Source organism: Alnus glutinosa, chromosome 1 (assembly GCF_958979055.1).
Source record: "Alnus glutinosa chromosome 1, dhAlnGlut1.1, whole genome shotgun sequence".
Lineage (NCBI taxonomy): Eukaryota > Viridiplantae > Streptophyta > Magnoliopsida > Fagales > Betulaceae > Alnus > Alnus glutinosa.
In genome coordinates, this window is record NC_084886.1 from 23,395,426 (window position 1) to 23,410,167 (window position 14,742).

At 33.5% G+C, this 14,742-nt stretch overlaps 2 protein-coding genes and 2 long non-coding RNA genes across 5 annotated transcripts in view; 2 read left to right on the top strand and 2 right to left on the bottom strand.

Moving 5' to 3' along the window:
• LOC133877409 (RNA-dependent RNA polymerase 1-like) overlaps positions 1 to 14,742 on the top strand; it is a 133,074-nt gene that overhangs the window by 21,411 nt on the left and 96,921 nt on the right. The gene's annotated exons all lie outside the window — the stretch shown is intronic.
• LOC133858706 (loganic acid O-methyltransferase-like) lies at positions 67 to 2,502 on the bottom strand. Its single transcript, XM_062294176.1, has 3 exons — positions 2,365 to 2,502; positions 671 to 1,297; positions 67 to 505 (listed from the first exon to the last, which is right to left on the bottom strand). The coding sequence occupies exons 1-3, from the start codon at positions 2,431 to 2,433 to the stop codon at positions 167 to 169; spliced, it is 1,035 nt and encodes a 344-aa protein (XP_062150160.1). The 5' UTR covers positions 2,434 to 2,502; the 3' UTR covers positions 67 to 166.
• On the bottom strand, positions 5,064 to 5,879 carry LOC133876736 (uncharacterized). Of its 2 annotated transcripts, none has more exons than XR_009901618.1 (3): positions 5,820 to 5,879; positions 5,551 to 5,655; positions 5,064 to 5,165 (listed from the first exon to the last, which is right to left on the bottom strand). It is a non-coding gene; the product is annotated as an uncharacterized LOC133876736 (long non-coding RNA). The 2 variants fall into 2 exon arrangements; XR_009901617.1 differs by having other exon boundaries at positions 5,504 to 5,655.
• Positions 12,171 to 13,192, top strand: LOC133862592 (uncharacterized). Its single transcript, XR_009899256.1, has 3 exons — positions 12,171 to 12,243; positions 12,519 to 12,683; positions 12,779 to 13,192. It is a non-coding gene; the product is annotated as an uncharacterized LOC133862592 (long non-coding RNA).

Genomic DNA, 14,742 nt, shown 5'->3' on the forward strand with positions numbered 1-14,742 from the left:
CTGACATGTCTTTGAAACAAAAAGTAAAGTGATTGAATTAAAATTCATCTGAATTTGACTTAATAACATTTGCAGCTTATGATTTAAGTTTCTTTGGACATTAACATAACCAGCGTGCAAAAAGGAAAAACACAAGCAAATTATGTCTGTTTCAATAGACGAAACATCATAGGCGTTTTAAAGCAACAAAGATCTGAGTTCTTTCTTTGGATGAAGACTCCAGTAGGGCGAAAAACTCTTCAATTTTCTTATGGAATCGATGAAACAGGTCATCGATAATCTCAGCTCCAAAATGTTTGTTGATTATGCCCTCCAGGCCAGCTCTCAAGTGCATTGTCCATGCCTGCCCATTGACTGGGCCATCAATGCTTGACGGAGGGTTTGTCATTTCCATTCTCTCGATGCTGAAAAACCCATTTCTTTCCACAAGCTCTGTCATCTCCTTGGGCGAGGGAGCATACGTAGGTAAGTTGAAAGAGTCCACCTGAGCTTCACTTATTAATCCCTGCAACAACAACCAAAAAAAAAAATGGAAAGGGCAAGGCGAATAATCAAATAATGAAATGGATTTTATTTCAATATAATTTTGGATATTTTTAAGGTTCAATATATAAATTTAGTTGCATTGAAGTGTTTCACTTAAAAAGCTCCCAATGCAAAAAAGTAATACCTCCTTGGCCATATCCATCAGGCTGAACCCCAGGAGATCACAAATCAATCCCGATGGTGCTTTAGAATGAGGGATCCCATTTGGGGTGGCTGGCATGAGAAGCACCATGAGTCCACCCACCACAACCTCTTTAGCTCTAGCATCTAAAAACATTGTCATGTCCTCAGCAAATTGGGCTGCATAAGCATGAGCTACTTCATCCGGGGCGCTTGTGTAGTGAACCCTCCCCTTGTTCCATGATGCAGACTTCTTGTTCAGCAACTCTTCTGGCACCTTGGACAGCCAATGGAGTGCAAATGATGAATGCACAAAGTGCAGGGAGGATTTAGGGAATAACCGGCCGTGGAAAGACCCCGGCACGCCGGCTGCAAAGTATGGCTTCTTGGGTGGAAAAGAGGCAAAGAGGGTGTTGAAATCATTGGAGGCGTGGTCATTGAAAAACACTTGGAATTCGGATAATTGGTATTTGTGTTGAACAGCATCTATTATATTCTGCACCACAAACAAAGTGTTTGGTCCAACTGAACATCCCAAATCTGCAATTCGAAATGTGCAATCTGAAATAACATCAAGCTTCTCTGCAATTGCATCATCCATCATTGCCTTGGCATTATTTGTAGTTGCTCTCTGTACATAAGTTAAGGATGTCAATTTTCTCCTTCCTGTTCTCACCTTCGTCATTACCATCTTTATTGGCTCATAGCCATAGCCATTACTGGTATGGTCTAGGCTATGATGAAGGCCAAGAAGATTGGTTTGTTCATATCATGAAAGGAAAATGGCATCTATAAAATTACCATCATAAAATTATCATTTATCTTAAAAAATTTAAGCTGATAAGAAAGTGATAAATTTAATAATTTATATCATAACACTTCCCTTTAGATGTAGGCTCGTTTATGCATCATATACATCTTAATCACACATATGCAAACAAGCATACATGTTTCCGAAGATATTTGCCAGGAACATAAATAATACATAATAAATTTAAACTACTTATCAAAAAAAAAAATACGGCTATTTTTGGTATTAGGATCCATTACAATTTCTTTGAAATTGTCGATTCTCAAATTATTTAAATTCATGCTATTCCTTACATCGAAAAGCTTGAAAATGAATCTTAATAAAAATGTAGCATGCTACCGAAGCATCCAAAAAAAAAAAAAAAAAAATCCTCCCAAAGAACTTTTTCTTCACTTTCAAAGAGACCCTTCTTTTTCAGTAAACTAAAAGACTATTTTTTGTTCAAAGCTTTTCTACGACACAAAGCACAACACAACCTGATAAAAATATACTCAATTCTAATTAATTGGTAACATATTACATTTTTAATAGGTAGCATTTTTCATGCCGTTCGATGTAAGAAACAGACTAAATTCACATAATTTAAGAATCTACAATTTCTTGAAAATCCTTATCCATATTTTTGTTACAATTTGGGTTGTTCGTCATTTTTTTAACCAGAAAAAAAATAAAATAAATAAATAAAATTATAGCTGAAAAGCAACAGCTGAGTTTTGATGTACTGAAATTGATCATACCAACGTTTCAATTCCAGCCCCAGCGATCTCTGTTATTTGGCTGGTAAATATTTTACTACCAAATAATTTAAAAATAAATAAATAAAAAGAGAAAGAGGAGGATCATGCAACGGAGAAAACAGAAAAAAAAATAGGTAGAGTTGAAGAAACCTGGAAGTAGGAGTTTTTGGAGTAACTGTAAGTGCCGTCTCCGCCGTTCATCGGATGAGATTCCGACATCTTTCCTCAATCAATTCTCTGTGGTCGATGGTGTTTGGTCTTTTCTCACGACTTCTCTCAGAATAGATATATATATATATATATATATATATATATATAAATTTGGAGCATCTCCTCCTATATTTTCTTTGCATTTGTCTAATTGTCTTCGTCAAATTTGTCGGCTACAATCTCCTTAGATGTACACATCAAAGCATCTTTTTACGCATATTTTCTGTCTACACCTCTTGCATGTTCGATCATATTGTTAATGTTGATTATGATTTAAAATCAACAAATATAATAGTACGTCGAATATTTTCTGTCCACAAAAATGCTTTTTATAGTAATTTTAAATCTAAAAATTAATTTAGGCGAATGATTTTTAAATTAATTTTTTAAATATTTAATAAATAAAAAAAGATTATATTTATATTTTAAAATAAAAAAAATGCCTTAGGCTTAAATTTTTCATTGAGCCGCCCATGTATATATATGATAACGCCATGCCATAAACAACAAATGCAATGTTATACATTTATCCACGTGACAATATTACTATTACCTTAACAACAAATGCAAAAATACAGTCTATATATTTTAACATAACTGGACTAAAAACTGCCATAATCACAACCGCAATCAATGGGAGGCTTACGTAGCCAATATTGGCTAACAATTCATTGAAAGAGGCATAATTTCTCATTTAATTTGTGTTAGATTTTGCGAGACTTCCAACTAAAAAAAGTCATTCTGTTTCAAAAAAAAAAAAAAAATGAGTCGTCTTTATTAAAGGCCCCATTTGAAATTGAAACCGAAATCAATTGATTGATTTGTATTTTTGAATTTTATATATTTTTTTAGAGTTTTAAAGAGACTTGTATGTATTGGAAGTAAGAAACCTCTACCAATTAGTAAAATTCCTCCATTTTTCTTCTTATCAAAACCAAAATAAAATAGTCAAACTAATAAGATGTTACATCTCAACATTTATTAACCAAAGGAAGATGTTAGACATTCATTCTCCAACCATTTATTACTCATTTTCATATAATCAAGTTTTAAATTTACTATTGAACTTTTGGTCCAATAAATTTAATGGTGAATTTAAAAATAAGATGAGTAGATGAAGACAGTGACGGAGCCAAAATATCGATTCACGGGAGGCAAGATTAAAAAGAGTTTTAAAAAAAAAAAATGATTACAAATAATTAAAAATATAACTAACAAATTTCATAAATAATTTAATTAACTCTAGTTTAAATGCAATTTATATTTTCACGCATAAGCTATAAGCATAAAAAAAAAAAAAAAAAAAAAAACAAAACAAAACAAAAAAAAACAAAAATAAGTTTTCAAATCATGCGTTTTTTTCTTGGCTTAGTCAATAAATACAGAAGACCTGCACTGCGCATGCTCTCTCTTCCACAATATATTATTGTCTGGCTTAATTTTCGTATTCAAGACAAAAAAACGCAGAAGACCCAAAAAAGCAAAGGAAAAAAAGTCAAAAGTTGACAGCTCAGGTAAAAAGAAAAGTTTAATAAGGCTTTAATGAAATTGAGCATTTAAGAACAACTAAAACTAAACGTTTATGTCTTTAGGGGTAGCTCAATCGACTAAGGACCATGCCTCATGAAGCGAAAGCCACTAATTCAAATTCATCATTTCCCTCCTGGATGGACATGTCAAAAAAAAACCTAAACGTTTAAGAACAACTCAAATGCACCATTTGGATTATCTACTTCTTAGTGGGTCTTATTTTTTAACCTAATTTTCTTATAGCTCTTAAACTAAAAAGTAAAAATCTTCAAATTGAAATATGAAATGTCATCTGCTACTTGCCCTGCCGGTAATGTCTATAGTCCTTATGGTTGGTTTAGGGTGGGCAATCAGGTTATGCAAGAAAATTTTACCGGGCGTAAAAAAAAAAATTTGTAGGTTGAGAGGGTGGCAACAATGGCAAATTTATTAAAGGGCCAGCAGAGGCCACGGCCCTGTAGGAAAAAAAAATAAAATTAGTAATGCATTTTTCCTTTAGCTACCACCTTTTTTTTACTTAGTGTAAGGTCTAGCTCCACTAACTTGGTACATTTTCTTTGTTTTTCTTCTTGTAATAAGTCAATAAGTGTAAAGACCAACTAGTTGACCAAAAGGCTTCTCTTATTCTCCAAATCGACACCATTTTTCCCCCCTCCCTTGCTTTCTACCTAATCCAAAACCCAGGCAAAGCCTCCCCCATAAAAGTTCTCAAAGATTTGGTAAATAAGTCCCACTACAAAAAAATTTCGGTTTTAGTAACCTAGGTTTACTAATTTGCACGTTAGTAAACTATAATAACGTAAAATCAGTGGCGTGATTTTTACGTTTCTAATCCCTCAGTTAGTAATATAATTTTAGTAACGTCTAAATAGACATCACGTTATTGCATAGTAACCCAGGAAAAATTGATCGTTAGTAAATATATAGTAACGTGCAAACGTTAGTAAATTAGTAAATGGACATTACTAATTTATATATAAACAAAATAATAAAAAAAATATAATATTTTTAGTAGCGTGTGCTCACAAGTTACTAAAATTATGTAAAAAAAAAAAATGTGAGCTGCTCGTCGCCGGAGAGAGACACTAACGACAATGACTATTTCCCAATCGGCTTATCCGCTCCGGTCACCTTCTAGTATTCGGTTCCAGCTGCCCGGTTCGGCCTTGGGGTAAAGAAATACCATTCCTTTTCACCGTAAAGAGCCATGTCTGCAGCCCAAATCAACCAAAAAAAACAACTTGAGCAAAACATGAAATACACTAGCTACCACTCAATTTCTGATATATTCATGCGGAAAAACCAAAAAAATGAACCAAGTCAAGCACATTCTTTCCAGATTCACCCAACCCATTCACCACAAATTTACCAAAAAGAAAAACGCTGCTCTGTTTCTGGATTTCAGAAACAGAAGAGAAACTGAAAAAGAAAAGCCATAAATGCTGCTCTGTTTTTTTTAGGAAGAAACTGAACATTTCCAAGCGAATTGAAGTGAGATTTAGGTGACCCACGTCTCAAAACAAAACCAAAGAATTGAAGTGAGATTTACCCAGATGATCACCGATCAAGAAATGATGAGAGAGAGAGAGAGAGAACCATTCTGCCAGGAACTGGCTCGCCAGGTGGGCCTCCGGCGCCGGCACGTCGCACCCAAGTGTCGCCGTTGATCGCGACCCTGCTGTCCGTTCCGATTCCGGAACTCTGCTCCTCTCGGCGAAACCGTAAGAAAGAAAATGAGAAAAAGTAAGAAGAAAATCGTAAAGAAAAAGAGGGAGAAATGATTTAAAAAAAGCAAACCGAGAAGTTCGAGAACCAAAGGCAAACCGAAGACTGAGATATGGACTGAGATTCGGAGTAGGAATTACCTAGAACCAAAGGCAAACGGAGAACCAACTCCTCAGAGAAAGAGAGAAAGTGTATAAAGAAGTGGGAGTTTTAAATATTTGGAGAAACAAAATTTCAGACGGGGCGGGTGTTTTAAAAATTTAGGGAAAAAAATTGGAGCAAGCTTGGCCCCAAAAAATTTGTTGTGCGCCCATTATATCAGTCACATTAAAAATTATAAACACATTTTTATTTTATAATCCATTAATAATAATATTTATATAGTATGTTAAATTAACATAGTAATTAGTTATTAATACTTAATTAGTATAAATGTTTTAAACGTTTTACATTTGACATGTCATAGTCACTAGAATCAATCAGACGTTCAATCGATAGATCATCCGATCAATCATGATAAATCAATAGGATCGATAGATTAACCGATCAATCGTGATAGATCATCCGATCGATTAATAGGATCGATTGATCATCCGATCGATCGTGATAAATTAATATGATCGATGGATCATCCGATCGATCGTGATAAATCAATAGGATTGATAAATCATCCGATCAATCGTGATCGATCAATAGGATCGATAAATTATTCGATCAATCGTGATCGATCAATATGTTCGATAGATCATCCGATCGATCGTGATCGATCAATATGATTGATAGATCATCCGATCGATCCTGATAGATCAATAGGATCGATAGATCAATAGATCATCCATTGATCGTGATCAATCAATAAGATCAATAGATCATCCATCGATCAATAGGATCGATAGACCATTTGATCGATTATGATCAATCAATAGGATCGATAGATCATCCGATCGATCAATAGGATCGATAGATTATCCGATCGATAGTGATAGATCAAAAAGATCGATAGATCATCCGATCGATTGTGATAGATCAATATGATCAATAAATGATCCGATCGATCGTGATCGATCAATAGGATCAATAGATCACCGATCGATCCTAATAGATCAATAGGATCAATAGATCATCCGATCGATCAATAGAATCGATGGATCATCCGATCGATCGTGATAGATCAATAGGATTAATGGATCATCCGATCGATTGTGATCGATCAATAGGATTGATAAATCATCCGATCGATCCTGATAGATCAATAGGATTGATAAATCATCTGATTGATCGTGATAGATTAATAGATCATCCGATCGATCCTAATAGATCAATAGGATCAATAGATCAATAGGATCGAGAAATCATTCGATAGATCATCCGACCGATCATGATAGATCAATATTTAGTGAGGTGTCAAATTTGAGACGTCAATAATAATTTAAAATTTAAAATTGTTTTTAAAAAAATTATATCAACTTAATATTTAGTGAGGTGTCAAATTTGGCATGTCAACAATAATTTAAATTTTTAAATTATTTTTTTTAAAAATCATACTAACTTAATATTTAGTGACATGTTAAATTTCACATGTCACTAATTATATAAATTTACCACGTCTCTAATTATATAAAATTATATTATTTAAAAAAAAAATTATATTGACATAATATTTAGTAATGTGGTAAATGTTGCAGGTTACTAATTTAGTAACGTGATAAATTTACCGTGTTACTAAGTTAGTAACGTGCAACATTTACCACGGTACTAAATATTTAAAATTATATATATTTTTTTAAAAAAAATCATATTGACATAGAATTTAGTAACGTGGAAACTAAACTTTTCCACATTACTATTTAGTAACGTGCTAAGTTTCACACGGTAGCACGCTACTAAATAGTAACGTGGAAAAATTTCCACGTTACTAAATTATTTAGTAACACGCAAATTTTAAGCACGTTACTAATTTTAGTAACGCACGAAAATTCGCACGTTACTAAAATCATGATTTTTTGTAGTGTCCATAGAGGAAACATTAGTTTTCCATGGGCCATGGCTAGGGTTGTATTTGAACCGAGTCAAGTCGAGTATTAATGTTCAAGCTTTGCTCATTTAATTTTATTTCAAACACGAGTCGAGCTCGAATTTATCACCGAACGAGATATTCTATTCAAGCTTGACTCGTTTAATTTTATTTCGAATACGAGTTGAGCTCGGTCTTATCACAAGCTGCTCAATTAATTTATCCATTTCTTATATAAAGTAAATATCATGATTGTTTACATTTTCGTAAATCTATACTACTAATTATTTAATTAAGTATTGTTAAAATTTTATCACTTGAGTTTATTAAATAAATTAACTTGAATCTTAATAATATAATCTCGAGTTTATATGTATGTATATAAATTCATTATGCAAATACACAAATTACGTGCGTGCATTCACACAAAGATAACCACATATACTTACAAACACACTCATGTACACACAAGTTATATCTATCATATTAGAAAAATAATTCTTTTTTACTTAAGATGTTCTTCCTATAAAATTAAAATAATATGATTTTTTTTTTTTTGGTAAAAATGAAGTTATACGAGTTTATACAAGTTTATCCGAGTCAAGCCGAATTTATACAAGTATATCTCGTTTAATATTCAAACATATTATTGTGTTTACGAACGACTCATTTATTATTCAAACCAAGACTGATTCGAGTTTAACCGAATCGAACCGAACCGAACCGAGCCGAATTTACGAGCAGTTGGGCTCATCTTACACCCCTAGCCATGGCCCCTCCAACCACAATTATTTAGGTCCGCCACTGCCCCTCTCGACCCCCTGGCTCCGCCCCTGGTAGGAGATGTATTTGTATTATTCTCCTTAACAAAAATAAAACCAAAGAGACAATCTACTGCTTGAAGAACCATGAACCCTTACAAAAATTCTAGCCCAATGTTGTGCCGCAGACCCGCAAGAATAATGAGTTTTTTTTTTTTTTTTTGCATGGCTGGTGACATATATGTTTGTTTTTTCTTCTATTTATTCATAAAAAAGATATATACTTTTTGGATTTAAAATTTAAGGTTATGTTTATCTTGAGTATAAAAATTTTTTCTAAAACTTTTTTCTTTTAGAAAAATTAATTTATTTTTATTATTTAGTTGAGACCTTAAAAATTAATTTTTTTTAGTGTTTGGTTAAGAGAGGAGAGATGGGGAGTAGCAAAGACTCGGTTTAGAAAATGGTTTATTCTTCATTAAAGCAAAAATCGTCTTTCACTTCTTTGAAAATAATTTTTCATTGGTGTCAAAAAATTTTCATTAATTAATAATTTTTAGCTATACCAAATATGAAGACATTTTGCAACACCAATGTTGCACCCATCGACATAATATCTATTGCATCAAGCAAATATAGATAATTTTTAGAAAAATGTTTGTTAGTTAAATGTTTTCATAAGGTTTTTGATAATAATCATTAAAGCTTATGATTGTGATTCTGTGAATTTGTGATTTTTATTCTGTTATATATAATGTTTTTGTAACATTTAACATAATACGCCATTAAGGCTTCTGGTTGTTGTTAGGAACATATATTGAACTAATCACATCAAAAGCAGTGGAAAATTCTCAAGGGATGTGCTCCATGATAAGCATAGCAGTAGTTTTTTCAAAGCATAAAAACAACGTATGTATTCTTGAAGAAATCACATACCATGGTGAGTGGAACTTCAAGAACAATTTTTAGATGATCTTTGGAGGCTAAGGTTTGCTCTCAAGTCAATTCTGATTTTGTAACCAACGAGTATGAACTCTTATATACAAGGCTCTTTTAAATAGGCATGTGAATCCTAGTTAGGGTAGGACTTGGAAGCTATTAGGTTTTTAGTTTTGGCTTATTCGGTGATCAAATAATTTAAGACGCTCAATTCTATGGTTTAAAATCTGAGGTGCTACAAATTCTCTTAGCTTAAACTCGTTCTTTTATAGTCGTTATGTTGTCGCTTTGTCTTCATAGCTTTTAATCATAGGTTTAATTCCCTAATCGTTATAATGGTCTTAATGCTTGTTTAGTATTAGGATTAACATTTTGATGTTTTAGGCGTTGTAATTCTTACTTGATGTGTTGTTATGGCTTAGGATCGTATTATGAGTACTGTTAAGACCCTAGGTTTTGCTAGAAGTACTTTGCTTAAGTTTTGGTTCAAAAATAAGTTTCTACCAAGAACGAATGTTCGATCCCCCTGGCTGAACATTTTATCCTCGTGCTTCGAACGAACGTTCCTCATGTTTGGAACGTTCGAGCATTGTATCCCGAAAGTTCGATCCTTGTGTCCTAAACATTCATGGTTCAAGCAAAATACCTATTTTGAACTTGTTATAGCCTAAAATTAGTTTTAACTCGGAATTAGAATTAATGATGGGTTTTTCACAGATTTTGAGGTAGAAAAGACTCATGAGGATTTTGTTGAAAAACACCCTACAACACAAATGAGTAAAAACTCATATCGATACTTGTTATGTGATTATTTTTCCGCATAAGCATAATTATTTTGTGTACCAAACTTGCATGTTTACAACTCACATGAAATATACTTTTTTTATTACTGTAAACTCTATTTTTGTGAAAACGAGTGATGATTAACGAGATAATGGAATGAAGTAATTTATAAAAGCATGCATATAAAATACGGTGCATATTAAATTGCATCGTATGACATAGTGTACCAGTACGTGTGGGATAATGGCAATGGGCTTACTATATTATACAAGTTGACCTTAATGTCAAAAGTTTATGATTATGTTATGATGAGCCTTGGATCCAATGGTTTTTTTTGTGACTGGTGCACCATGCTTAAATGGGGGTCACGATTATGACTTTGCTAGTATCATAGGCCACCCGAAGTCAGGCTCGGTCGGGCTGCTAGTATATGAAGGTATGCATACATATCCAGGGGCAGGGTACCAGTGTTGTATTACAGGTTCCTTGGGACAACGTAAATCTTGTCGGGAAAAAGGTTAATATCCTGGGTAGACCATATGCTGTAGAACTATTACATGATTACTTTGTTATAAGCATCTACTAAATCTATATTGCATCCATGACCATCTTATGAAATGTGAGTTATAACTGTAGCTTGATGCATATGATTTATATCTTAAACATCTGAGTTCACCAGATGAAAATGTGTATATCATGTGTATTATTATTCACTATGTCGTGGACATACACTTGTATCTTTTTTTGCCTATGAAACATATATTGTTTTATAGCTAATTTTGTAGATAACAACTCCAGAGAGGCACTTGGTCCTTTTGGAGGGAGTGCTCACAGTAATTTTTTAGGAGCTAAATCTCGTTTGGTTAGCTGGGATGTGGAACCGCGATGGTGATTTCCACCTGGATATGATTGATATCATGGTTATGCTTTATCTTCTTAAGTGTAGTACTTGACTTTTGATGTTATGTTTTGATTCTTATATTTTGGTTCCGAATATTGTATTATATTTGATGACTGGTCTTTTGACCGTACTTTGGTAGATTCAGCTATCTATGTTATGATGTTTCAAGCTTCACTCTGACTATCCTTATTTTGATTGTGGTTTTTTTAAATTGTTATCTTCTGTTGTAAGTGAAAGTCTTCTGTTGCAGACTCTATTCGGAGAGAATGGAGATCCTTGTAGTCTTATTCTTTCTAGAATAAAGCTAGGAGACGAACCATGAAGTTAACTACCAGTTAGTTAATTTCACCGAGGTGTTACAGTTTAGGTGCTGTGAAACGGAGGAAAATGAATGGTAGTGAAAATTTTATCTTGTCTACCATTCTGAGTCTCAAGTAAAAGTGAAAACTTGTACGTGCTGAGCTCATCATATTGTTTTGATCAAGAGGCTCAAGGCAAAGCAAGAGAAAGATGGGAAATTGGAAGGGGGCATATTGCTTATAATGGATCATGTTTTTTTTGTCAAAGTAATTGGTCGCGATAAAAATAAATAAATTAATTAAATGAAATGAAAACGATTATTTTGATAAATAGAGAAAAGATTTAAAAAAATCTGTTGGATACATGTTTTAAAAGTGGTTAGCTAAAGTAGAAAAAATAAGTTTAGATGATCATTTTGGAATTATTCTTACTTTAATTTTTTAATTTTTTAAGACATGCTCTTAGCCATTTTGCCTTTTTAACTAAAATAGCTAACCATTTCAACAAAGACTATTTTTAGCCATTATGCCAAAAAAAAAATAATAATAATAAAAATAATTTTTTTATTTTATTTTTATTTTTTTCAAGCACTAGTGAACAATTTCACTCTACACGTAATTTGACAATGTTCACCAACCCATAAATTTTTTAATGGGTTTCTCTCTCTTCCCCCGCCACCCCCCCTTAATATTTTTCTCTTTTCCTAAGCTTCCATAGAAGCTGATGTTCCTGTCCCTATCTCAAGCTTCTCATCGTTGTCTCTCTGCGCAAAAGGGCATTTTATTGAAGATACGATATATTAGAGATCAATGGGTGTGGGTGACTAGTGTATTTTATTGAAGATACGATATATTAGAGAGCAAAAGGTCTTCGTGCCCTTTGGCATCAATAAGATTATTTTTGAAAAAATCCTATGCATTGAAGCTACTACAATGGCTGCACTATATTGGGGTTTTCCCTTTTTTATTTTTTCTCGGTCCAAAACCATCTTCGGCACAATAAAACAAATCCACAACCCATTATAAAATGTTTCATGTTCTTTGTCATCCCATCCAAACTCTGTGAAGGAGGATTGAAGAATTGTAAGCAATTTCCACTTGAAGGTTCAACTCTTAATTCATTGAGTTTCTTTGTTGTCCAGGACACAGATCGAGCGAGGGATATTCTGAAGAAGGCCCCTGGTGTAGTGGTTATTGATGATCGGGCATCCAATCGCTTCCCTACTCCATGCATTGGAGGTGTCAAACAAAGATGATGTTGCAGTTGGCAGGATCCGCCGCGATTTGTCCCAGGAAGGCAACCATGGGTGAGACTCATTAATGGGCCGCATTTTTTTTTTCTCTGAAATCATTATTTTTCCACTTTGATGAACCTTAATACTAACGGAATAATTCTGAGCAGGTTGGACATCTTTGTCTGTGGTGATCAAATACGCAAGGGAGCTGCACTTAATGCTGTCCAGATTGCAGAGATGTTGCTTTAGTCCATATTTGTATTTGGTGATTAGGTTTCATATTATGGATTCATCAGTAGGGTGAGAGAAGATGCTTTAAGTTATTCGTCATACATAGTCTTCAGATGCGGATATTGATCCTTTTGGCGGGTTTAAAAAATTGAGCAGTTTTTGTAGTAGGATGCTTAATGTTGTCAGTTTAAAGTGCAATTATTTCTGTTAAATCCTTCACAGGAAGATTTTGTAATAATAACTTGTAGTTCAGGACTGATTCTACCTGGAAGCTCTTATTGTTGGTTTGTAGGTAACAAGTGTCAATCTCCAGCAATCTACAGATTTTTGCTAAATGTTGTTCATTTATGTGAATTATCTACTATTCTTATGAATTATGTTCGTTTATATAATCAATATCAGGTGTCCATGTGCTGCTGACTTTGCTCTGTTCTTCAAGTTAGCTGCCCCCGGTGGGGAAAGGGGGAATAAGAATAGAGAGTTGATTCCTACACTACACAAGTACAACAACTTCACAATACCTCCTCACATGGGGTGGGTCTCAGTGTGAGGGGGTTTTATGAAGTTGTTGTACCTGTGTTGTACAAATATCATTTTTCTGTTATTTGACAACACTATGCTGAAACCAGCGTTGGGTGTCTTTTCGATACCTTGGTTGGAAACAGCTGTGAAAGCTGGCAAGCTAGCCAGTCTATACATTTCGATCCCAAGCACATGTTGGCCATCGCCTACGTCGCCTGGTGATTTAGTTTCCTGAGATATGGTTTTTGCTCAAAAGGTATGTTTCTTTTTTTCCTTTGGAAGTGTTGTTCTGAACTTGTTTTTCTTTACTTGCCTCAAAAGAGACTTGTTTTTCTTTTGTGGGTTAATTTTACTTTTCAACTAGTACTGTGGAAGCCTTCTGCCTTTGCTACTTATTAGGGTTCTAATTTTGGTTTTGCATTGTTGTGTTTGGTAAGCTATATTTTCAGAACAGGGTTATCATAATGTGTGTTGATGTGGGTTAATTTGTCTCTTTTTGTCAAAAGGATGTCATGAATTTTTTCAGTTTTTTAAATTTTTACTATGCTGATTACCTCTTTATTATGTTTTCTGCAATGTAGACTTTGAGTTCTGCTCTAAGATTATATCATGATTTTATATACACATTAGAAAAAAGGTTTATTTGAAATTTACGCAACAAAACTTTAACCCCTTGTATTCCAATGAATTTTGGCATCTTTACCTAGAGATATATAAAAAGTGTGAATGGAGTCCGAACATTGATTTTTATTTGATAGTGTCAATTTACGGTTATACCCTTCCTCTTTGTTCATCATAGTTAAATCAGGAAGGGTTATTTTTGTTCTTCAACATTTTCTTAGATTTCAAAATTACTATTTTGCCCCTACTTACCCTATGGCTGGTAAGGGAATCTGCTGGACACTTTTGTCTTTTACATTGAAATTACTTTTTAACCTTCTAAATTCGTACAGAGTTGAGTATTTTTTTAAGGAATGTTTTGGTCTTTTCATTCGTGCATTAGTTTTATCTTCTGCATCTCTAAATCTTTTGACTTCAAAAAATAAGATAGGGTTTTTGTCTTTTCATTTTTAAATTACTTTAGTACCCTTTCGATTGTTAAAGATTAGGGTTAAATACCTAATTGCTCCATGTGGTTTCAAAACTTTATTTTTTGCTCATTGAATTTTCATTTTATTCATAGGAGGTATCTGTGTTATGGGAAAAGACGAAAATGGTACATCAATCTATTTTTTCGTCCAAAACCAATGGATTGCTACGTTATCCAATACGTGTCGGTGTAATATTGCGACACCTATCTCTTAGCATCACATCAGCGCTAACTTGTAATTTGTCATATGTATGTGAATTATGTAACTTTAAACCCCCTATGGTTTTA